Source organism: Rhinatrema bivittatum, chromosome 4 (assembly GCF_901001135.1).
Source record: "Rhinatrema bivittatum chromosome 4, aRhiBiv1.1, whole genome shotgun sequence".
In the NCBI taxonomy this organism is placed as follows: Eukaryota; Metazoa; Chordata; class Amphibia; order Gymnophiona; family Rhinatrematidae; genus Rhinatrema; species Rhinatrema bivittatum.
This window is the reverse complement of record NC_042618.1, coordinates 243,433,177-243,460,718: the sequence shown is the minus strand read 5'-3', so window position 1 is coordinate 243,460,718 and position 27,542 is coordinate 243,433,177. Positions and strand designations below refer to the sequence as shown.

The 27,542-nt window shown below is 43.0% G+C and overlaps 1 protein-coding gene across 3 annotated transcripts in view; it reads left to right on the top strand.

Annotated features, from left to right (window-relative positions):
* Window positions 1-16,978, top strand: part of LOC115090621 (potassium voltage-gated channel subfamily KQT member 1-like) — a 408,883-nt gene extending 391,905 nt beyond the window's left edge. For all 3 annotated transcript variants that reach the window (XM_029599979.1, XM_029599980.1, XM_029599981.1), the window contains exon 13: window positions 16,854-16,978. In XM_029599979.1, coding sequence (XP_029455839.1) covers window positions 16,854-16,972 — 119 coding nt within the window. In that variant the 3' untranslated portion in view covers window positions 16,973-16,978. The remainder of the gene's footprint in view (window positions 1-16,853) is intronic.
* The last annotated feature ends 10,564 nt before the right edge of the window (window positions 16,979-27,542 follow it).

The following is a 27,542-nucleotide window of genomic DNA, read 5'->3' as shown; positions in this document are numbered from 1 at the left end:
ACTGAGGAATAATTTGAGGTCCCACAGTCTATGGAATGTGCTGGGGTTAGGTGGTCCATTGGGAATAAACATGGGGTGCTGAGGATTCCCTTGCTTATGGTTTTGGGATGTTCCTGTGACATTCTAGGAGGATACTGAGGGACCCCAGCATGGTAAGAAGATTTATTTACTTTGTTGCACAGATTAGTCCACCACAGTCTATACATATAGATGCCGAGTTACCCTGAAGAGTTAATTTCAGCTGGCACCGGGCAAGTGTACACAAAAGCAGAAAAAACTGCTTTTCTGTACACCCTCCGACTTAATATCATAGCAATATTAAGTCAGAGGCCCCCCCCCCCCCCCCCCCAAAAAAAAAATTAATCTGCCCACGGGTTGGAAAACGGACGCTCAATTTTGTCGGCGTCCGTTTTCCAAACCCGTGGCTGTCAGCGGGTTTGACAACCGACGCTGATAAAATTAAGTGTCGGCTGTCAAACCCGCTGACAGCCGCTGCTTCTGTCAAAAAGGAGGCGCTAGGGACGCGTTAGTGTCCCTAGCGCCTCCTTATTACCGCGGGCCGTAATTTGCATATCTTTCCTTAGTGAATCGTGCGCCCAGGAGAGTGGGCGCTCGCCCACTCTCCCACGCGGTTTACTGTATTGGCCCGAGTGTGTTACTTTTGTCTCAGTTCAGGGTTTGGACAGTATTGCATATAGGAGCTGCCTTCCTCCTGGAGACCTGGCTTGGTCTGGTTCTCCTCACCTGCATCCCAGCTCTTATTTCCCAGTCTCTGGTTATGCTCTCTGAGCCCCACCTGTCCCGCAGGATCCTGCCCATAGAGCATAATCTCCTTAGCGAATTTAAGGGGACCAAGCAACAAGCCTGGCCCCACACAGGTAAATAGGAGAACACTAGAGGCACTGCTTCACATACCCCTCCCTTCTGCTTGGACCCATAGGGCCAAGTGTCCCTACTCCCTCCTGGATCCCATCCAGGAGAGTCCACAACCTCCCAGACCCCTTCTGTTAGGGTTAACTTTGACTGTGTCATGACTACCACCCATGTGCCATTTACACAGTGTACATCCCCAGTCCTTTAATTAAGTCCTTTGATGGCTTTGGGTTCGAATTTCACCCCGATGGAGCTATATGGACTGACTGAGGAACCACCAGTGCTAGTTCCTCTATCACCAGCTTCCTGGCATCTGGTATCTCCGATGTAGAGCCCCCTTCTTGGCTCCTCTGTATCCTCAGTCACTGGAGTCTCCACTGCACCATCCTCTGGGTTCTCCATGGACTCTTCCTCCATGTTCTCCATAGTGCCTCCCTCTGGGCTCTCCAAGGTTTCCTTTTCTGTACACTCTGGCCTCTTGCCCATACTGGTCACTGGCTCTTCCACAGCCTCACTCGCTGGGGGCTCCACAGCACCTTTCTGTGCCCTCTCTCTCTCTCTCTCTGGGCTTCTCAAGGGAGGTGATTTGGGGCTCTCAGTAGTGTTTGGGCCCCCCTAAAGGGTCTTCCTCTGGACCACCTGTAGCACTTACTTCAAACTTCTCAACACTGCCTCCTCCTGGGCAGTCTGTGTTGCTCTCCTTAGGGCTCTCAATGACTCCTATCTTAGGGTTCTTCACAGCCCCCTTCTCTGTGCTTCTCACAGGAGCTATTTCTGGACTCCCAGTAATGTTTGGGCACCCTACAGGGTCTTTACCAGGACCCCCCTTTAGTGCCACTCACCTGCTGGGCCTCCACTAGATCCTCTGTGGTAGATTCCTCAACTCCCCAGCCATGTAAGCCTTTCTCTAAAGAGGAATCAACAAGAGCCTGGCTTGCTTCCAAGTTCTTTTTCTCCTGAAGTAAGGCAAGCTGGTGCTATATGAGACTCTCCTGTAGCATCCTCTTTCATGCCAGGACTCTCTGCAACAACGCTTGCCATTTGTCTCCAGTCATGCAGTCAAACTGCTGGAGCTGCACACCTTCCCTGCAGAGTGGCTTGCTTACTGGAAGAGGGCCCCACCAGGCTTCCATTCACCACATTTGCAGCCCACTCTGGAAGCTTCCTCCAGAGCTATGCCCTGCTAGCACAGCCGTGCTGCTCCAGTGTTTCTTTCACTTTTCTTTTCAAGGCAAAAAAAGTTAAAAAATAAAAAGCCAAGACAATGTTAACCAAAATCTTCACCACTAGTTACTTCTTACAGATGTTTAAAAGCAAAATTTTTCAGAGTGATTCTTAGACTGTGTCATGCAAGGCTAATTAAGCTCAAACAAAAAGTTACAGAGGTTTTCCACAGACTCTAGTGTCCTTCTCTTGCCAATCTGAGATGTTAAATCAATAATGTTGTTACCTGGGTATCTGTGCAAATCTTATGTGGCCAACCCTTCGATTCACCACTAGATGGCCCTAGATCCCTTAGCATCAGGACTAGTAACAGCATTGGGATTTTCCTTTCTTTTTCAGTCTCTTCATTGAGCTGACTGTGATTGGCTCTCCTAGGGCATAAGGTGCAGCTACAGTAGAGAGGGTGTGATCGTTTTGAGTTGGGTTTTGGGGAATGAGGCGCTATTTTACCTTCTCCCTGCTGAGTTTGGACCCATTAACCCAGCTTGGTATTTTTCTTGCGTTTCGAGGAAAATCCTCATCAGTACACTCTGTCTGAGAGGGTAGGTCTCTCTTTTTTTTAGAGACTTTTGTAGATTTTGGTCAGCTTTTGCTTTATTTTTTGTCGTTCTGGGGAACACCCTCTGCTTTGGAGAGGGGCAATCCTCCCAATCCTGAGAGCAGGGCTGGAGACCTGTGATTGAGCCCTCTATTCATTAGAGGAAGCAAGACGACCAGTGACAGCACTACCCAGCATGAGATATTTTGGACAGAGACATTTGTTTTTTCTCCCCTTTTTGTTAGTGTGGAGGTTTTTCCCCCACCCCTCTGCACAACCTGGAAGGAGACAGAGAGCTGTGAGCAGTACTGGAACATCAGGCTTCTCTCCCAGAGAGGTCACACTGAGCGGAAGGAGAAATCGGGATTGTAACATCAAGCCTTGGAGACTCCTAATCAGATCTCTACCCTAAAGGGATCAGGACACAGGCTGTGGGCATCAGACTGAATTTTGGACTCAGGTAGGGATCTTTTCATGGTGTGGGGCTTCCCCCTAGGATTGCCCAATTTACTGGGCCATTTGCACATATGAGGAGGCAGTGGCAAGCTCCCTCCCAGGAGCTAGAGAGATGGACCCAAGCACCCCAGCAAGGAGACAGTGTAAATAGTTCAGATGCACAGTTTCATTTGTATAACGTTTGTGGGACAGCAATTGACATTATGGAAATAATCAGTAAACCTTATTTGAACGCACAGTCTGAGTCCAGCCTGTTTGTCCTTGAGGAGAATCCCGCAGCTATGAGACACACACACATCAGGAGAGACACTCGTTCACCTGGGCCACAATGGATTTCATCCCCCCCCCCCCCCCAGAAAGAGCTCACTCTCTGGGAAGTGAGGAAAGAAGGAGATGGATGGTGAGAGCAGCCCCAGCTTAATAAATACTTTTATGGCCCTAAGGGAAACAGCAAACCCCCTGACAAAGGGTTACACTTGGATAGGTTCTTTGATCCCACATGAGCACAATTGCAGGATTGGCATGATTTCTGAATTCTGGAGGGAAATATCCCAAAGATTCTATACCAAAAATGTGTTCTCAATAACTAGGTGTAACCTGAAGAGTGACAAGTGAGGTGCAACAATTAGCAGATCCGAAACAAAAAGAATTAAATTGAATTAATCAATCTTTCCTTTGGAACCAACTTGTGCAGCTCTTCACTGTTCCAGTCGTTTCCAGGAATCATGTGAAAATACTCCACCCTCCTCTGCATCTTATTGGCAAAGACCTGCTCTCTCTTTCACTCTGAGGAGTCACATACCTTTGGGCAGAAACATACTAAAAGTGCAGACATAGTAGTACATGGACCTGGATGATGATATATCCAAATTAAGGGGTCGATTTTAAGACCGGTGTGCATGCATCCATGTGCGCGCAGTTCCTGGCACGCTCACATGGACACGCCGATTTTATAACAATGATGCGTCTACAATGTCTGTGTGCACATGTGCACCGGATTTTAACATCCACGTATGCATGTGTGGATGGCTTGTAACTCGCATGCACAGGGGGTATTTTCCAATTACGTGCGGCAACGTGATCAGCCTTTTTTCCAATTCCTTCCCAATCCGTTCCAATTAAGGAGCGGACTGGAAGTAGACTGGAAGGTAACTTCCCTACCCCCTACCTAACCTTCCTCCCTTTTCCCCCTCTCCACCCTGATCTCTAACCCTTACCTAGGTACCCCAAATTTTTTTATTTCTATACTTACTGTTCCTCGGGAATAGAAGTAAACTCCGCGCACCAGCTGACTGCTGGCATGCGCTTCCCTGGGACAGCACCTAATGGCGCTGACCCAGCCTTCCCCGCCCCTTCCTGCCCAGACCACGCCCCCTGCCTGCCCCTTTTACTTGGCCTAGCACTTCTATGTATAACGGGGGTTATGCACGTGGCCGGGCCCTTTGTAAAATGCACGTGGTGTGTGCAGGGCCTGGCCGCGCACGTCACCCATGTTCTTTATATGCACGGGCTTTTTAAAATCAGGTCTTATGAGTATAGACAAAATCAATTTAGTAGGTGACCAAAAAGACCTCGTTACGTATTATATACATATTTTATCAATAGACAGAAACAATATTATTGTAATGACATCATGTACTTGATGCCTTTGATTTTATTTTGATTTTATTGACTGTATACATAAAATTGGACTATGCAACTAGTCTTGCTTTCTTGGGAAATCAATAAGGATATTAGAACTACAAGTCCATGCAGGCACTGGGTAAAACCATGGTTGGATTAACCTAGCCTGAAAATCTGGAGCCTGTTGACAACCCTAATAAGAGACCTGTCTCAAGACAGGCAGGATAACCAAAACACAGTCATGTTAAGGGTTATGTTTTTATGTTCATCATTTGATAAAAAAAAATAAAACATCCCTGGCTGATGGGCAGGTGATTGATCTCAGAGAGGCACTGTCAGATGTGCCTCCTGAAATTTATAACTCTATACCGCACATCTGCTGTGTTTAGTTGTTTATTATATTTTATTTCTTAACTGATTGGTGTTTTTGCTTTCTGTTTATACTTTTATAACATTGTGAAAGTAAAGGAATTTTATTTGCTGTTAGCCTGGGTTGTAAAACAGCTACTTAGTACCACAGTTTATACACATCTTTAAACATTTTAAAATTAAACTAAATGCTTTGGTCTAATTTTTTGTAAGCCCCAAAATGTATTTTCTATAAAAATTGCCTGATCCATACACTAACTGTTTTTCAGAGGAAACTGACTGGTGCTTATGCTTTCTGAACATGTGTAGCAGTGAGCTGCATTACAAAATGTTAAAGCTGTAATAGAATACTTTGCCAGTTTTCCATGAATTGAGGGCATTCTGAGTACAAACTGTCACAATGAACTGAAACAGCTGTTGTTTTCCATCATGTTTGTGATTTGCAGGTATGGGTTTTGTTGCCAGCACTGTATGTGAATTGTGCCTGCCTCATAGGGGGAGCTGCAACCTTTCCAAACAAATCATAGCTGGGACCTCATCCAATTGTGTTGTACATGGGGCATGACTTGAACACTTCCATTTCAGTCCCCAAGAGATTTGAGTTGTACTTTTTCTCAGTCCTTCCATATATGTTACACTCCCAATGGGAGAAATATTAGTGTCCACTGAAATTTCATTGGATCCGAAAGTTGCTGAAATTTAATATCATACCAATTAGAAATTTTGATTGGCTTGTTTCAGGACTCCCATGAGTTAAGAGCAGTGCTTAAGTGTTCAGACGAATTTGATCACTGGAAAGTGAGTTCACCAGTACCCATGCAAACTTATATCTTAGGCAGGCTACTTTTCTATGGGCCACCCTGTACATAGATGCCACTAGCAAGAACAGGAACTGTACTGAAATTGGAGAATAAAAGAATGTAAAGTGTATCTGTCATGGCTTACATTGAGTAGAGGATTGAAATGCAGATATGCAATATAAAAGGATTTTTCCAAAATCAGATTGGTTCACAAAGAGTTCATTATTTAAGCAATAACTAATTGCAACATGGTATACATTGTTTTGAGACATTTGCATGCCTCAAGTGTGTGGTATATAACTTAGCGACGGTATAGAAAAGTTTTTTTTTTTTTATGAAGAACAAGGTGCAAGACTAAATGCCATCAAAGTGCACAATAAGTAATGGTATCCAGTTTCTATTATATGTCCTGAAGTCCTTTACTGAGACTTAAAAACATATTATAATGTTTTGTGAAAATAAGTATGGATTAAATGGAATCTTTCCATTTTGAAAAATATTAAATGGAATCTTTCCATTTTGAAAAATATTTCAAAGTGGAAAAGTAATGGCTGACCTTGAAATACTTCTCCTTTACTAAAACAAGTTAGTAAGTCCTCTTCTCTGTGCTCTCCAGCTGCCTTTATGAAAATACTGCTCAACTCTGCTACAGGTCTTACAAAAACATAATGCTCATTTAAGCTAAGCAAGGGGCATCTCTTACTTTTGCTTGTGCGCATCTAGGCTGTTATCATCTTACTAATTCTTCTGAACCTTGTCTGTTTGAATTCTGTGACCAAATAATGCCACACTGTCAGAACTCATCAAACATTCAGAACACTTCCTTGCAAAGGAAGTTAAATACCCTAGGCAGTTGGACAGAGAAGTGAGCTATAGCAGAGACCAATGTAGTGCTATTCACTATGGACAAAAAAATAAGCATGTGTGGCATGTGTTGAATAATGTGATTTTTGCTGACACTGAAGCACACGGTTCATTACTTGGGGTACAGTGTGTAAAACTGTACAAATCTTATGTACAGTGTATAAAACTGTACAAATCTTATGTGTATCATGATGGTGTACCTTACCCACATGATGAAAGAAAAAGACACCTATTCTCCTGCTGTAAGAACTTTGTTAGAAATTCATTTCACTATTTAAAAAAATAGAGATTCTTCACTCAAAAAAAATGGTAAAATTGTTGAATACTTTGCCAATGGAGATAGGCATGAGTTCAACAGTAAATTATTTCAAAGAAGAATTAAACACATGGCACAGAAAGAGATTTATGTCTACATGTTCATGATGTCCTTGGCCATGGCCAGGGTCCCCTTTCTTATGGGGGATTGCTTGATCTGCCGCTGGGGTCCATACCCTCTCATGAGATTGCGCGATCTGTCGCTGGAGTTCCCTTGCTCATGAGGGAACCAGGACACACCTCCTTTGGTAGAAGGGCTTGGCTTGGGTTTACAGCTCAACTAGGCCCAGGGCTTATTTAGCATTCAGTGATTCAGCCCTCTGCAGTCTCAGCTTTCAGTGATTTTAGCTCTGCTAAGCTCATGGTTAGTCATTCACTGTACACAGCCTGGATGGGTCACCTTCTCTCAACCAAAAGCCCAAAACCCAGGCAGGACCATGGAAAAGGAATATGTGCACACCCTTCCATCCTGCCTGGCTTTTTTTCCCTTTTGTCTGACAATTGTATACCCAAGGGTCTGACTCCCCTTGATACGGTAAGAATCAGTTTGTTTCCTAGGACTGTTTTTAGTACATGTCTCTCATAAATCCCTTTCTCATTCAGAATTCTCCAATGTAGGTCTTTTCTAGTCATAGTTCTGTAATTTAGGATTTTGCTATCCTTTGATTTAAAGTGATATTTCACTGCAAGTTACCAAAAATAGTCCAGGGGGCTGTGACATGTAAATCCCCTACCTGAGTCTCTGACTCATCTATTCAATGGTCATTTAAGTATCTTCACAGTAAGGGGTCTGAACATAAGAACATAAGAAAATGCCATACTGGGTCAGACCAAGGGTCCATCAAGCCCAGCATCCTGTTTCCAACAGTGGCCAATCCAGGCCATAAGAACCTGGCAAGTACCCAAAAACTAAGTCTATTCCATGTAACCATTGCTAATGGCAGTGGCTATTCTCTAAGTGAACTTAATAGCAGGTAATGGACTTCTCCTCCAAGAACTTATCCAATCCTTTTTTAAACACAGCTATACTAACTGCACGAACCACATTCTCTGGCAACAAATTCCAGAGTTTAATTGTGCGTTGAGTAAAAAAGAACTTTCTCCGATTAGTTTTAAATGTGCCCCATGCTAACTTCATGGAGTGTCCCCTAGTCCTTCTACTATCCGAAAGAGTAAATAACCGATTCACATCTACCCGTTCTAGACCTCTCCTGATTTTAAACACCTCTATCATATCCCCCCTCAGTCGTCTCTTCTCCAAGCTGAAAAGTCCTAACCTCTTTAGTCTTTCCTCATAGGGGAGTTGTTCCATTCCCCTTATCATTTTGGTAGCCCTTCTCTGTACCTTCTCCATCGCAATTATATCTTTTTTGAGATGCGGCGACCAGAATTGTACACAGTATTCAAGGTGCGGTCTCACCATGGAGCGATACAGAGGCATTATGACATTTTCCGTTTTATTCATCATTCCTTTTCTAATAATTCCCAACATTCTGTTTGCTTTTTTGACTGCCGCAGCACACTGAACCGACGATTTCAATGTGTTATCCACTATGACACCTAGATCTCTTTCTTGGGTTGTAGCACCTAATATGGAACCCAACATCGTGTAATTATAGCATGGGTTATTTTTCCCTATATGCATCACCTTGCACTTATCCACATTAAATTTCATCTGCCATTTGGATGCCCAATTTTCCAGTCTCACAAGGTCTTCCTGCAATTTATCACAATCTGCTTGTGATTTAACTACTCTGCACAATTTTGTGTCATCTGCAAATTTGATTATCTCACTCGTCGTATTTCTTTCCAGATCATTTATAAATATATTGAACAGTAAGGGTCCCAATACAGATCCCTGAGGCACTCCACTGTCCACTCCCTTCCACTGAGAAAATTGCCCATTTAATCCTACTCTCTGTTTCCTGTCTTTTAGCCAGTTTGCAATCCACGAAAGGACATCGCCACCTATCCCATGACTTTTTACTTTTCCTAGAAGCCTCTCATGAGGAACTTTGTCAAACGCCTTCTGAAAATCCAAGTATACTATATCTACCGGTTCACCTTTATCCACATGTTTATTAACTCCTTCAAAAAAGTGAAGCAGATTTGTGAGGCAAGACTTGCCCTGGGTAAAGCCATGCTGACTTTGTTCCATTAAACCATGTCTTTCTATATGTTCTGTGATTTTGATGTTTAGAACACTTTCCACTATTTTTCCTGGCACTGAAGTCAGGCTAACCGGTCTGTAGTTTCCCGGATCGCCCCTGGAGCCCTTTTTAAATATTGGGGTTACATTTGCTATCCTCCAGTCTTCAGGTACAATGGATGATTTTAATGATAAGTTACAAATTTTTACTAATAGGTCTGAAATTTCTGGCAACATTTTCAATCTCTTTCTGGGTTTTCTGGGCTGGTGGATCATGTTGTTATGAATCCTGCCCGCGGGCTCCCCCACGAGCAGGCTCCGTACCGCCATGTTGCTGCCTGCTCTCCTATGCGGCCGGATGCCGCCGACGTCAGGCCTCTTGTGCGGCCGGAACGCGGACTTCTTTGCCTGTTTCGCGGCTGAGCCGCCGCGGAACCCAGTGCCATCTTTGCAGCCGGAGGCCGCAGTCCTCAAGCTTGCCTGGCGGCCGGAGCTGCCGCTGCTGACGTCGGGGGCCTGCTCCTCAGCCCAGCCCTGCCTCTGCTACATCAACGTCTGTGCAGGGCCGCTGTCCACGGTCCTGCACAGCTTCCTGTTTCCTGCCTCTAGACTCGTGGCCGTGCCTCTCTTCAAGATTTAAAGGGCCCAAGGCCGGATATGCCCTGGGCCCCACCTAATGAGTGTTTCCTGTGCCAGCCCTATTTAAGGGCTGCTCCTGCATTCCATCTTTGCCTTGCATCGGAGTTACTTTGCTTCTGGAAGCTCCTGCCTTCCAGCGCTCCATCAGGTCCTTCGTGTTCATCGTTGGAGCTCCATGTCTTATCCGCTTCTTGTGCCATGTCTTCGTCTTCTGAGGTCCTTGTCCAGGTCTCCTGATGTCTCGTCGTCCGAGGTCCCGCGTCCTGATGTTCCAACTCTTCCTGATGTTTTATTCCGTGCTCTTGAGCCTTCTGTTCTGCCGGCTCCTTGGTTCTCTGGGTGACGCATCTCCGTCATTGGAGTTGCCTGCAGTGGATTTGTGTCCTGCACTCCTGAGCCTTCCTGACCTGCCAGAACCCTGATTTACTACTCTTCAATTTGTCAATCAGGCCTACCACATCTTTTAGGTTTACCATGATTTGGTTCAGTCCATCTGAATCATTACCCATGAAAACCTTCTCCGGAATGAGCATCTCCCCAACATCCTCTTCAGTAAACACCAAAGCAAAGAAATCGTTTAATCTTTCCGCAATGACCTTAACTTCTTTAAGTGCCCCTTTAACCCCTCGAACATCTAACGGTCCAACTGACTCACTTGTAGGCTTTCTGCTTCATATATATTTTTTAAAGTTTTGCTTGGTTGAATGCAAATATTGACGAGGATTCAGATCAGAACACAGCTCTGTGGACTCAACAATCAAAGTTCTTGGGAGCACATGTTTTACTGACCCAAGAGATAGTTTGTGTCCTGTTGAATAGGAAGGATTCAAACCATTTAACAGTAGTGCCCTGAATACCAATGTTTCCCAAGTATTGAATCAGAAGTCAATGGTTGACTGTGTCAAAGGTGGTGGAAAGATCTAAGTGAACTGAGATGGAGCTTCCCCCTTGATCTGAGTTCAGATTAATTCTGTTGGTGATGTCCAATAGGACTAATTTGGCTCCATTACTTTTTCTGAAGCTGGATTGGTGAGAGTGTAGGAAATTATTCTCTTCAAGGAAGTCGAGGGGTTGGATGTAGACCAATTTTGCTACTAGCTTAGATAAAAATGGTAGACTGGAGGCAGGATGGTAATGGTTAATTATTTTGGGATTAGAGCCTGGGTTCTTCAGAATGAGATTGATGATCACCTTTTTAAGTGGGATTGGTAGGGAGCCTTGAGATAAGATGGCATTGATTATGGAGGTTCACCATAGGGCTATGTCCTGTTTCAGATTGCAGATGAATCTGGGAGGGATTGGGTTCAGAGCTCTCATGGATTGATTAATCCTTTGAAGGATTTCTTCCACCTCTTGGAGCATGATATTCTAAAGTCAGACAGTGGAATGCTATCTGGAGGGAGCTGGAGTGGTCCTGCCAAGGATGCTGTGGTGAAGCTTATGTTGTGTGAGGAGAGAGAGGCAGGGTGGGGACACATCAAGGGAGGAGCATATACTTTGGATTTTATCCTGGAAGATTTTTGCAAAATCTTCTGCAGTGTGGTCTTCTATGGTGGTGTTAGCTGTTCCGGTTCCTATGTTGTAGAGTTACCATACTAGATCAAAGACTTTACCCAGATGGTTCATAGATAGTTCTAGTTATTTGTAGATATAATTTTTTAGCCTATCAAATAGCTGCTTTATATTTTTTTCAAAGTGGGTGGTTTGTCATCTGTTTTATGCTTCTGCCATACTCATTCTAGTTGATGAGACTGCTGTTTTAGAAGAAGAAGAAGATCCTTGCAGAATCATGGGGAGTTTCCAGGCGGTCTAGTGAGATTGGGCTTGAGAGGAGCTGTGATAATCAGAGTTGACTAGAATTTAGGTTGTATGGTTGAACTAAGAGATTGGGTGAGTCTGCAGTAGTTATGTTTGTTGATATGTTGAAGATGGTTTTCATAGTATCATTTGAAATGAAGGACAGGCTCCTAGTGAGTGGTTTGGGTGGGGGAGTGAAATGGGTATATTGTAGGATTGGAATGGAGGCCCAGTCTAGGTAATGGTCTGATCAGGAGATTGGGTCTACTGCTATTATAGTAGGATCAAGTTTAATATTTGTAGAGTGAAAAATTAGGTAGAGAGCGTGGCCGTTTTGTGAATTGGAACCTTGATTAGCTGAATGAGGTCAAGATCCTCCATGTTGCATTGAAAAGTAGCTGCATTACCTCTGGGATGAAATCTCCAAGTACTATGAGTTTGTGGAATGTAGTGGCCATGTTGCAAAGGAATTCGGAGAGTTGAAGAAAGGAGTCAGAGTGATTTTCTGGAGGGTAGTATATAAGGACAAGTTTTGCTTCTTCACTACCTTGGAATTTCAAAACTAGGCTGACCATCTTACATATTTTTTGGGTGGTAACTAGATCTAGCAACAAGGTGGCAGAAGATAGCAGCAATTCAGCAGCAAGGTGTGGCAGAAGATAGCAGGAACTCCTCTTCCACATCCCATGGAATAGGGATGTGATGTATTTGGCATTCTGGACAGCAGAATTGGGCAAGGGAAATAATGTCACCCTCTCCTATCCAGAACTCCGTGAAACAGAGAATGTAGAACTTGAACTCAATGTGATTTGCTATTTGCTGATTGAATATTGAGGAGACCAAGTTGTAGAGAAGAAAGGGAGCTATGTTTGGGTTCAGTGTATGCCTGTATTATAGGGTGATAGGGAGTAAATGTTAATCACCATGATTTTTGGGTAGTAGGGAGATTCTCCTGCCCCAAATAACCTGTATTGGTAGGGAGGATCTGTTGAAGCACAATTAATATTGTGGTCTTCTGTAGTAATTGTAGTATTTCCATGCCTACCTCTTTCTTGATTTTTTCAGGTGTGGATTAGGGTATGGATGCCAGTGGGGTTACTCCATTCAAATCATTAAGAGTGGTTCTTTTGCCAGTAGGTATTTTCCACACAATAGTTATTACCAGGTAGTAGTTTGAAAACAGTACATACTGTTGGAAAGTAACAGGCAGGTGGCAGTGAGGATGAAGGTTTAAGGAGTACCTCCCAAAGTTGTGCTTAAAGGCTTGGCCCTTCAAAGTTGGGCTTTTGGTGGGAGGACCCACATAGGGCAGCCCCTAAAAGGCTTCCTGGGGCTATTTCAGATGGAGGGAGTGGTCGGGGGAGGAGGTGATTGTCCATCATTACTGTCTAGGTGCTCTGGTGGTGGCACAGGAAGGAAGAGGGGACCCTAGTGAGTGATGGTGGGATCTCACCTTCTCAACTCTGGCTACTGTGCTGCTCCTGGGGCCTGTTGCCATGTGGTCTTCCTGCCCTAAAAGACCTATTGGGGCTACAGCAGATGGTGGGGCACAGTCTAGAGGAAGAGACAACTTTCCCTCTTTCCTGCCCGGATGCTCGGGTGGCAGCAGGTGGAGGGGAAGAGGGGAATAGTGTGCTGATTATGGACCAATGAGGGGCAAAGTGGGTCAGGGTCCAGCAGGGGAGGAAGGGAGGTCAGTGTCTGCTGGATTTGAGCTGTGGAAGTGGAGTCTAATATGATAGACTTGAGCTGAGGGGGGATCAGAGTGTGCTGCAGTCCAGATGGGAAGGTGGTGGTGGTGGTGGTGGGGGGGGGGGGGGGGGGGGGGTCAGAGTGTGTTGTGGTACAGCTGGATAAAGGAGGGCATAGTGTGTTGGGATTTAGGTGGGGGAGGGCAGAGTGCGCTAGGTCCATTTAGGATTGGCAGTTGGGTTGCGCAGGTATAAAGGAGTGCTTGGGTAGGGCGGGGTGGGGGGCAGGATGTGCTGGGGTCGGCCTTGGGAATGGAGTAAAGATGTATGTGGGATAGGCTGAGGAGAGAAAGTAGTGCTAGAGATGGGCTAAGGCTGGGGTCAGGCTGGAGAGTGGAGCATCATGGTGTGCTGGGTCTGGGCTGTAGAGCAGAGGTGAATGGGTCAAGTTAGGAAGAATGGCTGGGTAGAGATATGAATCGTGTGCCCGATCGTCTTAACGATCGGGTTCAGCTGGAGGGAGAAAAAAATCTGATCGCTGGAGATGTGAATCGGAATCGGTTCCGATTCACATCGTTAATTTTTTTTAGTGAGGCCCGACCCTTTAAAATTGACCCCTTACCTTCCCCCACCCCCCCGAACCCCCCAAAAACTTTTTACAAGTACCTGGTGGTCCAGTGGGGGCGCGGGGACCGATCTCCCGCTCTCGGGCCATTGGCGCCATTTTGACTGCCACTCAAAAATGGCGCCGATAGCCCGATTAAAAAAAAAACCACCCGACCCTTTAAAGATGACCCCTTAGCTTCTCCCACCCTCCCGATCCCCCCAAAACATTTTTAAATTATCTGGTGGTCTAGTGGTGGTCCCGGGAGCGATCTCCTGTTCTCGGGCCGTCGGCTGCCAATCATAAAGATGGCGCCGATGGCCCTTTGCCCTTACCATGTGACAGGGTATCCGTGCCATTGGCCGGCCGCTGTCACATGGTAGGAGCACTGGCTGGCCGGCGCCATCTTTAAAGATGGCAGCCGCCATCCGCGGCCATCTTTAAAGATGGCGCCGGCCAGCCAGTGCTCCTACCATGTGACAGGGGCCGGCCAATGGCACGGATACCCTATCACATGGTAAGGGCAAAGGGCCATCTGCGCCATCAGGTACTCGTAAAAATTTTGGGGGGGGTTGGGGAAGGTAAGGGATTAGTTTTATAGGGTCGGGTTGGGTTTAGGGGTTTTTTTGGTGTGCCGGTTTTCCCACCCTCCCCCCAAATAACTCCCGTGGACACTAACGGGAGTAACGATTTTTCACGATAAATCGTGAAAATTTCTATTGTATCGCGCACTATACCGATTTTTGACGATTTAAAAAATATCGGATGATTTTTTTAAATCGTCAAAAAACGATTCACATCCCTATGGCTGGGTGTGTGCTGGGGCCAGGTTGGGCAGGGAATAAGAAAGTGTTGGGATTGGGATAGGTTAAGGATGGGGTAGGGGATTAGACTGTGCTGGGGTGGAGCTAGAGTGGGAGATCAGAGTGTTCTGGGGGTGGGTTGATATCAAGCTAAGAAGTAGGAAAGGAAGTTTAGGGATAGGAATGAGGAAAGTGACAGCGATTGCTGGGGGTTAGAATGGGGAACAGAACAGGAAATAAAGGCCTCTGAAGAATTTCAATGTGTTTCAGCTAGTTATAATGATAATTTTCTTGCAAAAGATGACATTTGGACCTTGTTTAAGAAGTGATTACAAGATCTAAGAAGTGGAATTTGTTAAAACACAATTCACTATTAATGCTATTTGTTCATTGTTTGACTCACCTATTTATAAACCACATTATTTTTTTCCCTTTGACACATACTGCCTTGATAGTTGTACTGTTATTCAACATTGTTAACAGTTTATCTTCCGCTATTGCTTTTTGAGCCTGTGTTGTAATTCATAGACCTATAATAAAACCATCTCTGGCAAAAAGTCAAAAGGCCGAATGCATTAAAGCATGTTAATGGTAATGCATGCTTAATCCACATTAAACGCCCATGTTATCCATTGTAAGAGGTTAATGTGTGTTAACTAGCTCATGTTAGAGTTACTATAATATGTATGCTAAGAGGTAGTGAGATGCAAAAGCAATCAATAAAAACATAGGATAATTTTCAAAGCTATTTCCGTGGGTAAAACAGTATGTTACCTGCAGAAATGGTATAAATCCCATGGGCCAGATTTTAAAACGTATGCGTGGGCGTAGATTTCTGCGCGCAACCTGGCGTGCACAAATGTACCCCCGATTTTATAACATGCGTGCGCAGCCGGGGTCGGCACCTTGCGCGTGCCGAGCCCTAGGGGAGCCCCAATGGCTTTCCCCGTTCCCTCGGCGGGAACTTTTTTCGCCTCCCCCCCCCCACCTTTCCCATCCTTCCCCTATCTAACCCACCCCCCAGCCGTACCTAAATCCCCACCCTACCTTATTTCGGCAAGTTACGCCTGTGCCGGCCGGCTTCCGGCGTGCGAACCTCCAGCACGGCCGCTGTGCCGGAGGACTCAGGAGTGCCCCCGGACTGCCGCCACGCCCCCGGACCTTCCCCCGACCACCGCCACGCCCCGGCCTCGTCCCCAGACCGCCCATTTTGGAAAGCCCTGGGACATACGCGCATCTCGGTGCTTGCGCTCGCCACCGAGCCTATGCAAGATAGGCTTGGCGCACGCAGGGGCAGCTTTTCGGGGGTTACGCGCATATGTTACGCTCGTAACCCTTTGAAAATCTGCCCCACAATGTACGTACTTTTATATGTGGTAATAAGAGTCTATCCTGGAAGGGGTTTGTACTTATATGCATACTCTGGCATTTTGGAAAGTATGCATATATTTTTTTTTCGAAAAAAATACCTGCAAAAATTAGCAGGTGTAAAATGTGTGCAGGTAGTTTTTCATGGATAATTTTCAAAGTGAAAATATCCAGTACTTTACCTTTGAAAATCCAGCTAATTGACTTTGAAGTTATACAGGAAGTTACAGATTATCCCTAAAAGTATTATTTTTGAGGACTGCACTATAAAGACATGTTTTTGACATTAAAAAAATTAGGGCATTACCAGAGGAAGTGATCTTAATAGTTCCAAAATGTGTCGACTCCCCGCCCCCCATTAGCGCAATTTTCTAAAGTATCGCAGGCCTGCAATACTTTAGAAAATGAGGCCCTAAGTCACCTAGATGATATCTTTATTAGACTAATGTAGTACTCCTGTATTTTGTTTTCAAATTGATAATTGCAGATTAGCTTGTTAAAGGTAATGGTGAAGAAAGCCATTAATTTCTATTAATAAAAAATGTAATATTTGACCATATCTGCTTAATTATAGAACTAAAGTCATTTATACATTTTCCAGTTAATTTCAGAAGATTAAAAAGCTGCTATTTTTTTGTTTATAAATTGACCAATACACACATATAGTGTCGTAAAAAAAAAAATAAAATTCTCTTTGATGACCTGAGAGTAATTGTATGGTTCTCTGTTTTACTATGAAGTGAAAAAGCGTTTTGAAGTAAGCACTAATGAGATGTCACGGACAAACAGCTATACTGAAGATATGGACCTCATGTCAGAAGAGCTGACCCTACCTGTTGTGGCAGATGTTGCACAGTAAGTGAACAAAGATGTTTTTTAATCATTAGGTCAAAAAAGAATGTCAGACATTAGTGCATTGTATAATATTGCTCCCTTAATGCCTATGGAGGTAACCAGTGATCTAAATATTTGGAACAGGATTTTGTTTTTTATGAATGTTTTATTGTAAGTCGCCTAGATATGTATATGTGGCATATAAATATGTCAAAAAATAAAATAAATAATCATCATATCGTGCTTCAGCACACTCTATTTTCATTGCCTGCAGTGACATAAAATTAGTAGAATTACATTAATATTTACTGAACTATTTTTTTGCTGACTTAGACAAATACAGTATTGTTTGGCCTTAGAAGATGTAGTATTGCCATTTAATTTTCCAGAGCTTGCATTATTACCTGTTTCTGCTTTTTTGCTGTAATTGCCCAATATTTACTTGGGTACACTCCCAGAGTTCTTGGCTAAAATCTCATTATTGAATGTTTGTTAACAGCTTAACAAATGACAACTCAGTGTTGTACTGCCAAGAATAGACTTGTGCCACCAACGATAATACCTACTAAATTTGTGTTCATTCTACTAGTTTTGACTCTGAAGACTTATTTTCATTGTTACTTAAAAAAGAAAAACAAATGCTGCTTCTTTACCTGTTTTGGATTGGTTTCTATGAAATATCATTGTAAACATTTTTTCTGTCTTAGTATAATGTTCAGGCTAATTGTTTCTTTTGAAAATAGTGCTTTATTCCTGGTCTTTTGTTATGCTTCAGGGTTTGACTTAAATTTCTGCAAGATTCTAAAGAAATAGGAAAATGTAATTTGAAATTAGTATATAGTGAAAAATTGAAAGTTATGAAGTTCTTCTAATAAATAATCTAGACCTCCTGTTTGCAGATATTGACCTTCTACACACAAAACAAACCAATGATATATTTTAACCCAGTTTGTTAATAATCACAGAGGTCAGAGGATAACAACATTTCTTGTGCTATGAAAGATTAAGTTGGCTTGTACAGAAATAATTCCTATTCTGGAGAATTGTGGATTAATCTATAGCACTGTTGAGTTAAGAACATATATTCCCAAACATGTGTTGGACTTTAATAATGCATGCCCCTCCCATGAAGTCTAATTGTAAAAAAAAAATAGATATTTTCTGCTGCACAGGTCATATTTGTTAACCTTATTTGTTGGAAGTAATAGTTTTATATTATGTTATTTTGCCTTGACACTTGGGTATAATTACCCATGATTTGCTTGATCATATCATATACATGGAGAAAACATCAGTACTTGTTCATAATGTGATGAATAGCAAATGATGTTGAAATTACTTTGACTGTTAGGTTTTGTCCTGTGAATGACCACCTCTGCTATTTTGGTTTGAAATGTGGACTGTTTGCCATATATTTAACTTTCCTTCTTTCTTAATATTCATAATATAATGGTAGAATCTAGTCTATGTTCTTTGTATGTAATAACTGTGATGGGCATTATATTCCCCTGATGAATACAAGAAGGCTGTAAGGAAAACCTGGGAAGGAGATCCAGTATGTAAAACCTTCCCCTAGAATCTTGTCACAAAAGATTCAAACAGAACCTCAAGACCTGGCTCTTTAAACAGGCTTACACCTAACTCTTCTCTTAAACTCTCTAATACCCTCCCTTTACTCTCCCCCCTTTATCCTCCTCCTTTACCCCTAATAATGCCTTCATACCAACTTGCCCCTGTTAAAATATCATGCATTTACCCTCTAGTCCCCCCCTCAATTAACTTTCCCAATTTAATGTTTCCAGTTACTATTCATTGTTATCTTTTGTTAATTGTTCTCCGTGAAACTCTTTACACATTGTTACTTGTTCTCTGTGAAGCTCGTTGCTGTATTCAGTTATCTGGGAACCGAGATGATGTTCCCAACGTATCCCAGTATATAAAAACACTTAAATAAATAAATAAAAGAAATAAATAAATCAGAATAGGAGGTGGACTCCATCTCCCAGAAGGCACAGGGGTCCTGGAGGGGGAGGAACTTCCCAGGCTTTGCCCTATTGAGAGAACGAAAGAGTCCGGGCATGGTGGGAGAAGGGTGAGAGCTTGTTTGAAGGGAGTGCGGGACAGGAACAGGAAGGAGTCCTACTAGAACCAGATAAAGAGACTGAGGAGATGGAGGTGGAGGTGTTGAACAGCCCGGAGGATGAGCCAGAGCCGATGGACTTGGGAGGTGAGTAGTGGAGACTCCTTCCAGAAGAGGACACATTCATGGAGACTGCAGGTCAGAAGTGAGCACTGCTGTGGGATGGATGTAGTTGCTTCCAAAGTAAAAGGGGAAGCACAAACCCCAGCTGCAGACTACAATGGGAGATGGCAGTAGGATCTGGTTCCCTAAGAACCAGGACCATAGAGTACAACCAAGCTTAGGTTGTGCAGTAAGCAACTGTGAGCTGCGTGTAGGAGGATTAAGGCAAGAGCTGCTTTCTTATCGTATGAGTTTGAGACTGATGTGGTAAAACTATAGAGACTTAAATTACTGGGATACATTTTTACATTTATTAAAATGTATTACTCGCCTAACACAATAAAGGCCTAGGCAACAAAAAATAACATTCTTAAAACCCAAATATATAATGAAAAACAAACGTAAACAAAAACATAAGACAGGTAGCTTACTGAGCAATCCTATAATAGTGAGGAAGCTTTAAATACTGGGGTGAGAGAATTTGAACCTGTAGCTGTGATATCCTGGAAGGAACAGGGTAAAGTAAACCTATAGAGATTTTAAACTACCGGGATAACCTGGAACTATGTGTACTTAAGAACCCAGCTCACCAAATGGAGTAAGAGGATTTGAACCTGTAGCTGTGACATCCTAGAAGGAATGGGATAAAGTATAGGCATTACAGACTGGAATACCTGGCCTGGGGAGCCTCCCAGAGTGGATCCTGGGGAAGCTGCAAGGAGGAGTCAGGTAGCGGGACTGTAGAAAATCACCCTCCAGTGGTTCAGTTTTTTATGTAACCAGAGAACATCCAGCCATATTTTGTCTGGGAGAGGTGGCCGGAGACATGAACATGCAAGACAAAGTAAATTTCAGGTACAAAGGGAAAGATACTCAGGATTACAACTGGGTCATTCAAAGAAACTAATTTATGAAAAAACTTAATCAGGCACCAGACAGATGGATGACCCTGCCCTTAACAAAACTTGAAATGTTTAATTAATCTAAACTAGGACCATCGGGGATGGGTAAACAAAACCATAAGTTAAATGAAACATTAAATGCTTGTATAAAAATAGAAAAAAGAGCAACAACTGAAAAGCTGTGTACACTAATGCTCACAATATGGGAAATAAAGTGCCAGATCTAGAGACAGTCATGGAATATGCTGATTTGGATGTAATGGCTGTCGCAGAGACTTGGTGCATGGATAATCAAGACTGACATAAAGTTATACTGGGCTACAATCTATTTAGGAAGGACCAGGAAAGAAGGAAGGGAGGAAGTGTAGCACTATATATAAAATATATTAAAGCAACAGAATTGCAGGGCTTATGAGGTAAGTAGTAGGCACTCTTGGTTAATCTAGAAAGAGGGAATGGAACATCTGTTTCTTTTCGCAGACAGAAGAAAGAGATTTAATGAAGGATATTCATAAAGTAGCTATGAAAGGGAGGTGCTATTGCTATAGGATTTCAGTCTGCTGAATGTTGATTGGGACAGCCTGACTGCAGTGTCTTTCAGAACCAGGGAGAGTTTGGATTCTGTGCAGGGAGAACTGTTCTGTCAACTGGTAATGGAACCCACATAGAGGGGGCGATACTGGACCTGGTGTTTACCAATGGGGACAATATCTCTAATGTTATAGTGGACGATCATCTGCGATCCAGTGATCACTGGATAGTGTGGTTCAGTATTAGAACACAGATGATGAAGGTTCATTCCAAGGTGAGGGTCTAAACTTCAGGAAAACTAGCTTTGTTAAAGTGGGGGAGTACCTCAGGTAGTCGTTAGTTGGATGGGAAAATCTAGGGGTAAGTAGAAAAACAGTGGGTAAAACTAAAAAGAATTATTATAAGGGCATCTAAATGTTTTGTTAGAAAAGTAAATAAAAGAAAGGAAAAAGAGGCTGTTACGTTTTTGTAAAGAAGCAGCAGAAAAGGTAAGAGAGAAAAGGTTAGTGTTCATAAACTACAAGAGATCACAGAAAGATGAAGACAGGCAAAAATATCTGGAAAAGCTAAGAGAAGCTGAAAAAATAGGAATACAAAAATTCAAATGGAAAAAAATAGCAAATACTGTAAAATGGGGGGACAAGAATTTATTTTAGATATGTTAGTGATAGCAGGAAGTGCAAAAGTGGTATTGGGAAGCTCAGGTGAAGGGGAGGAATATGTAGAAAATGATGAGGCAGAAACAAAATTGCTCAACAGATATTTCTGTTTGGTGTTCATTGTGGAAGAGCCAGGAGAAAAATCACATAAAACAAACACAAAATTGGTAAACTTTAATTGATTTTCAGAAAATTGTGTTCGTGAGGAGCTAACTAAACTTAAAGTAGATAAAACAATGGGGCCTGATGGGAAATAAGAGACATTCTGGCAGCTCCGCTGACTGACCTTTTCAATGCTTCTTTAGAGTTGGGAGTAATTCTGGAGGACTGGAGATGGACAGATTTGGTTCCTGTTCATCAAAGTGAAGTAAGGTGGAGGCTGGTAACTACAGGCCAGTTAGCCTGCCCTCTGTGGTGAACAAATTAATGGAATCGCTGCTAAAACAGAGGATAGTGCAATTTCTGAAATCCAACGGATTGTAAGATCCAAGGCAGGATGGTTTTACCAGAAAAAGGTCTTGTCAGACGAATCAGATCAGTTTCTTAGATTGGGTGGCCTAAGACTTGGGTAAAAGAAGAGTGCTATATATAATGGATTTTAGTAAGGACTTTGTCATGGTTCCGCATAGACAACTTTTAAATAAATTGAGCATTCTTGGTATAGGCCCTTGAGTGACTGACTGGATTAGAAACTGGTTGAGTTGGAGGCGACAAAGGGTAGTGATAAATGGAGTTCACTCTGAGGAGATGGGCATTACTAGCGTTGTGCCTCAGGGTTCGTTCCTTGGATGAGTTCTCTTCAACATTTTTGTGAGCAACAGTGCAGAAAGATTGTCAGGAAAGGATTTGTCCTTTTGCTGATGATCCCAACGTCTGTAACAGGGTGGACACCCAGGAAGGTGTGGAAAACATGAGGAAAGATCTAGCAAAGCTCAAGGGTCCATCAGCTAAGATTTAATGCTAAAAGTTGCAGTTAGAAACCACAACAACGATACACTGATTTATTTTAGAGGGATATAAATACTATTACCAAATAAACAAGATATCACCTCCAATATTCAAATTACTTCATTTGCTGTTGCTAAATAACTCAATTAAACAAAAACTGAATTACCACCAGAAAAAAACTGAATTACCACCAGAAAAAATATAAAGATAAATAACATTCATCTTATGCAGTTATTTAGCAACAGCAAATGGAGTAATTTTAATATTGGAGGTGATATCTTGTTTATTTGGTAAAGTTGCAAAAACCCAAGGCATAGGTATACTATTGAGAGTGAAATTCTTCTAAGCCCTAAAGAAGGGTGGAATCTGGGGGTGATCGTATCTGATTATTTTAAAGTGGCCAAACAGGTGGATAAAGTGACAGCAAAAACCAGAAAGATGCTTGGCTGCATAGGGCGAGAAATGGTCAGTAGAAAAACGAAGGTGAATTTGCCCCTATATAGGTCCCTGGTGAGGCCTCAATTGGAGTACTGCATACAATTCTAGAGTCCGCACCCTGAAACTGATATAAACCAGTTATAGTTGGTCCAAAAAGTGGCTACTAAAATGGACAGTGGTCTTTGTTCTAGCGCCTATGGGGACAGACTTAAAAATCTAGACATGTATGACCTAGCGAAGAGGCTAGATAGGAGAGATGTTAGAGATATTTAAATATCTCCAAGATTTCCGTGCACAGAGATGAGCCTCTTTCATTGAAAATGAGGCTCTAGAACAAGGTATGAGGGTGAAAGGGGGTAAACTCAGGAGAAGTCTTAAGAAATATTTCTTTACAAAGGGGGTAATGGATGCATATAACAGTTTCTCGGTGGAGTTGGTGGAAACAAAAACAGTTTCTGAATTCAAGAAAGCATGGACTCAAAACAAAGGATTTCTGAGGACATGATGGGAATTGTAAAGCTAAATTAGTTGGGCGAATGGGCAGACTAGATAGGCCATACAGTCTTTTTCTGCTATCATGTTTCTACGTTTCTGTTTAGTAGTTCTTTTAAAGACAAATGAATAATCACTTCCATTACATTTTATTTGCCCTATATATTTACTGCAGTCCTTTCCTTGTAAAACGTACACGGGATTCCGTGTTAGTTTCTGTTCCTTTTTGGCTGCCCCTCCCTTCCTACTAGAGGTAAGAGAACTGCTTGCTTCAAAGAAGGTCCTATACATCAAGAATCCAGAGAGAGAGAGAGAGAGAGAGTACACTAAAGAGACTGTGTAAGATCAAGGAGATCCTGAAGATCTACTAACCATGAGTAAAGAAAATAACATCACTGAGGGCACCCATCTGGTGTTAATCACCCTGGGGAGAGAAAGAAAGGATTTACTCTCTGTGCTATAGACTTTGCCATTTTTGGAAGCTTGGAAGAAGTTTTGACCATCCTAAAGACCCTGCCCATCTGGAAGCTCCACTTTATTCTAAACCAAGAGAGTAGATGTTTTCCCTGCCCTAATATAAGTGTATCTTCCCTATCATGGGTGGTTTACAAGCAGGGTTCCCAAATCCCTACGTGTAAATCAAGCCCAGGTGTCCAGTGAGGCTCCTAAATAAAAGTATCAAAATTCCCCTAACGTAGACCCAGAAAGAACTCAACCAGACAGGTTGTGTACTGGAAGTGGAAATCTCTCCTGACCCTGGTCAGGACCAAAAGCTTGGGTTAGCCTGACTTTACCAACTGGGCCTGTAAAACAACAAAAGTTAGTGTCTCTCTCTAGGTTCTTACTCTCTGAAAAACCTAAAGGACTGAATCTCAAGCATTAGCAAGGGCGCGGATATGTATTGTTTCAAGTAGGTGGGGCATTCCAGACCCTGCAGAAGGAGGGGCTGTATTTGAATGGATCCTCCACTATAACCTATTCTCTCTCTCACTCTACCTCTCTTTAGCTGAATAGGGCTCAACCAGGTCCTACTGGTGATGTAAACGGAGAGTCCGTCATACTTATCTAACCGAAGTAGAAGAATCTCAGGTAGACAGACTGAGTGATAGGGATGTGCATTTGTTTTAAACAAATGGCACATTAAAACCCAAAAAGACCATTATTGGTTCATTCGAAATGGAACAAACCAAAAATGACCTTGCCCAAAAATGCCCCCAAATTTTCAGATATTTTTGGTTCCTTAAAAAAGAAAGACCTCCCTTGCCTCCAGACCCCCACTAATGCTTTCCAGGGCTTCCTCATAGCCTATAACCTAAGTCCCTCCAGCCTGCTTCCTGCGCCCTAAACAAATGTATGGGTCCTGGGCCTTTCCTGACCCTTATACAAAATGTGCTGGGGCCAGAAACCGCTATAGCATGTACTCGCCCAACCATGGAGGTCCATGCTAACAAAAGGGGCAAAAGCAATGCTGCCCTGCTACAAATCCTTTTTAAAATGGTCCAGGCTGAGACTGTGTGAAGTCACACAGTTCTGATCTCAAGGTCAGTTAATGCCATTTTTAAAGGATTTGTGGTGGGGCAGGAGCAAATGAGCATTACTCCTGCCCCTTTCTGTAGCATGGACCCTTCCAGAAAAGAATATATTGAGGCAAGGAAGTCCCTGGCCCCAGCATATTTCAAGCAGTTGTGGAGGAGAGGTTCAGTCTAAGCTTGCCTCACTCCAACTGGATAGGCCGGATCCTTCCTGTTTTCTTTTGGGGAGAGATGAGGTGGGGGGGGGGGGGGGGCTTTCTTTTTTTTTTCCCATAGGAAATGAGCCAAACCTAAATAAACATCAAAGAAACTAAAGAACAAGCCTCTTCGCCCAACAAACTGAAACAAATTTCTTTGGCCTGCACATCCCTACTGGATGGTCCAATTTGGTCTTTTTCTGCAGTCATTTACTGTCTTACTATGTAACTGGAAAAGGAAGACCCCAAAACATACTATGGAATGCTATGTTGTATTTTCCTCTTTATTTTTTTAAATAAAGATCTGGTAAAATATTTATTATTTGATCTTTTACATCTCTTACTCATAGAAAATTTCAATTTGTAGCAAGGATAGGACACAACTGCTTCATAAATTACTTTGGATACAGTAATTTTAAAAGAAACCTATATTCTCTGTGTACAAGTGTAAAAGTATATAGCAGAAGTAGTAATACCCAGTTTTTATCAATGAAAAATGTCACTAAAATCAAATAAGTATTTATTTTATAAATTAATCATTTTGATTTAAATAGCTATTCTGCAATTCTCCTATGGCTCTGTGAGTACCCATGCTAACAAGAGCTATATCTTTTCTCACATTAACTTGTTTTGCTTGAGAATTACCATACTGGGTCAGACCGAAGGTTCATCAAGCCCAGTATACGGTTTCCAACAGTTGCCAACGTAGGTCACAAGTACCAAGCAAGATCCCAAACAGTAGGTAGATCCCATGCTGTTAAAGCCCAGAAATAAGTAATGGTTTTTCTCAAGTCTACCTGATTAATAAAGATTTATGGACTTTTCTTCCAGGAACTTGTCCAAATAGTTTCTTTTTTTTTTTAAATTTAAATTTTATTGGATTTTAACAAAATACATTGATAGTATCCAAAGCAAACATATTGGAATCAAAGCATAATTAACACATTACTCATATTAAGCAAATATAAAAAAATTCCAATACACAAGTCCCCAAATTTATGGGAGGCCAAAAAAGAAAACATAGTCAGGAAAAAACAACTGTAACAAATACAGCAAAAGGAGAGAATAGAGAAAAAAAAAAAGAACCATATGTACCTCATATTACGTTCCCGGGCTGGGCCCCGGTCCCCCCACTTACCTCGAGGCCGGCCCGGGCCGCTGGAAGGTTTCTTCGGCCATCTAGACCTGACCTGGCTCCTGCCACGGCATTCCCCCTGCGAGGGAGATGCCGCCGATCCTCGGTGCCTGGCCCTGCCCCCTTAGCGTGCGCGCTCGTGCAGAGGGCTCCGGATTTAAAGGGGCCAGAGCGGGAAATGAAGGACAGCCCTAGAGATGATGTCAGACGCTGCAGGGATATTTAAACCCTGCAGCTACCTCAATGCTCTGCCTTGCATCGAGGTTCTTTCTCCTGAGTTGTGTTGCAGTTCTTCTGACCTCTCTGGCTTCTGACTTCTGGCTTACAACCTTGGCTCATCCACTGACTCCGGCTTCAGCTTCCGCCTCTGGCTTTGACTCCGGCTTCTGACTTCTGGCTTCCAACCTTGGCTCGTCCACTGACTCCTACTTCAGCTTTCGTCCCTGGCTTTGACTCCAGCTTCTGACTTCTGGCTTCCAACCTTGGCTTGTCCACTGACTCTGGCTTCAGTTTCCATCCCTGGCTGGACTCTAGCTCCTGACCTCTCACCTTCCACAGATATCTGGTTCTTCACATGCCAGGAGGTCTCGCCTAAGTCCCAGCGGCTCGGGTTCTCATGGGCTCCTCCCAGGGGGGACAGGATCTCTCTTCAGATCCTCGGTCGCAGAGGATCTCGCCTAAGTCCAAGAGGCCCGGATCCCTACGGGCTCTCATGGGGGGACCTCGGGCTTCCAGTGGTGAAGCCTTCCCAGGACAACCTCTTCAGCGCCGCCTCCCAGCTACTACGTCCACTGTGGGCTCTCCACAGTGCATTACCACCCGTCTCAGCCGGCCCAAGGGTCCACAAATCTAATACCTCACACATTTCACGTTGTAACTACATATCAGGTCTCCTTATCCACTAAATATGACTCTAGATGTATTATCCACTATGATGCCTAGATCTCTTTCTTGGGTGGTAACTCCTAATATAGAAGCTAACAATGTGTAACTACAGAAAGGTTTATTTTTCTCTATATGCATCACTTTGCACTTGTCCATGTTAAATTTCATCTGCCATTTAGAAGCCCAGTCTTCCAGTTTGCAAGGTCCTCCTGCAATTTATCACAATCCACTTGAGATTTAACTACTCTGCACGTTTTTGTGTCATCCTCAAATATGATCACCTCACTCATTGTACCCCTTTCCATATCATTTATAAATATATTAAAAAACACCAGTCCAAATACAGATCCCTGAGGCACTCAACTGTTTACCATTTTTCACTGTTAAAACTGACCATTTAATCCTATTCTCTGTTTCCTGTCTTTTAACCAACTTGCAATCCACAAAAGGACATCGCGTCCTATCCCATGGCTTTTTAGTTTTCTTAGAAGCCTCTCATGTGGGACTTTGTTGAATGCCTTCTGAAAATGTAAATACACCACATCTACCAATTCACCTTTGTCCACATCTTTATTCTCCCCTTCAAAACAATGTAGGAGATTTGTGAAGCAAGACTTCCCTTGGGTAAATCCAT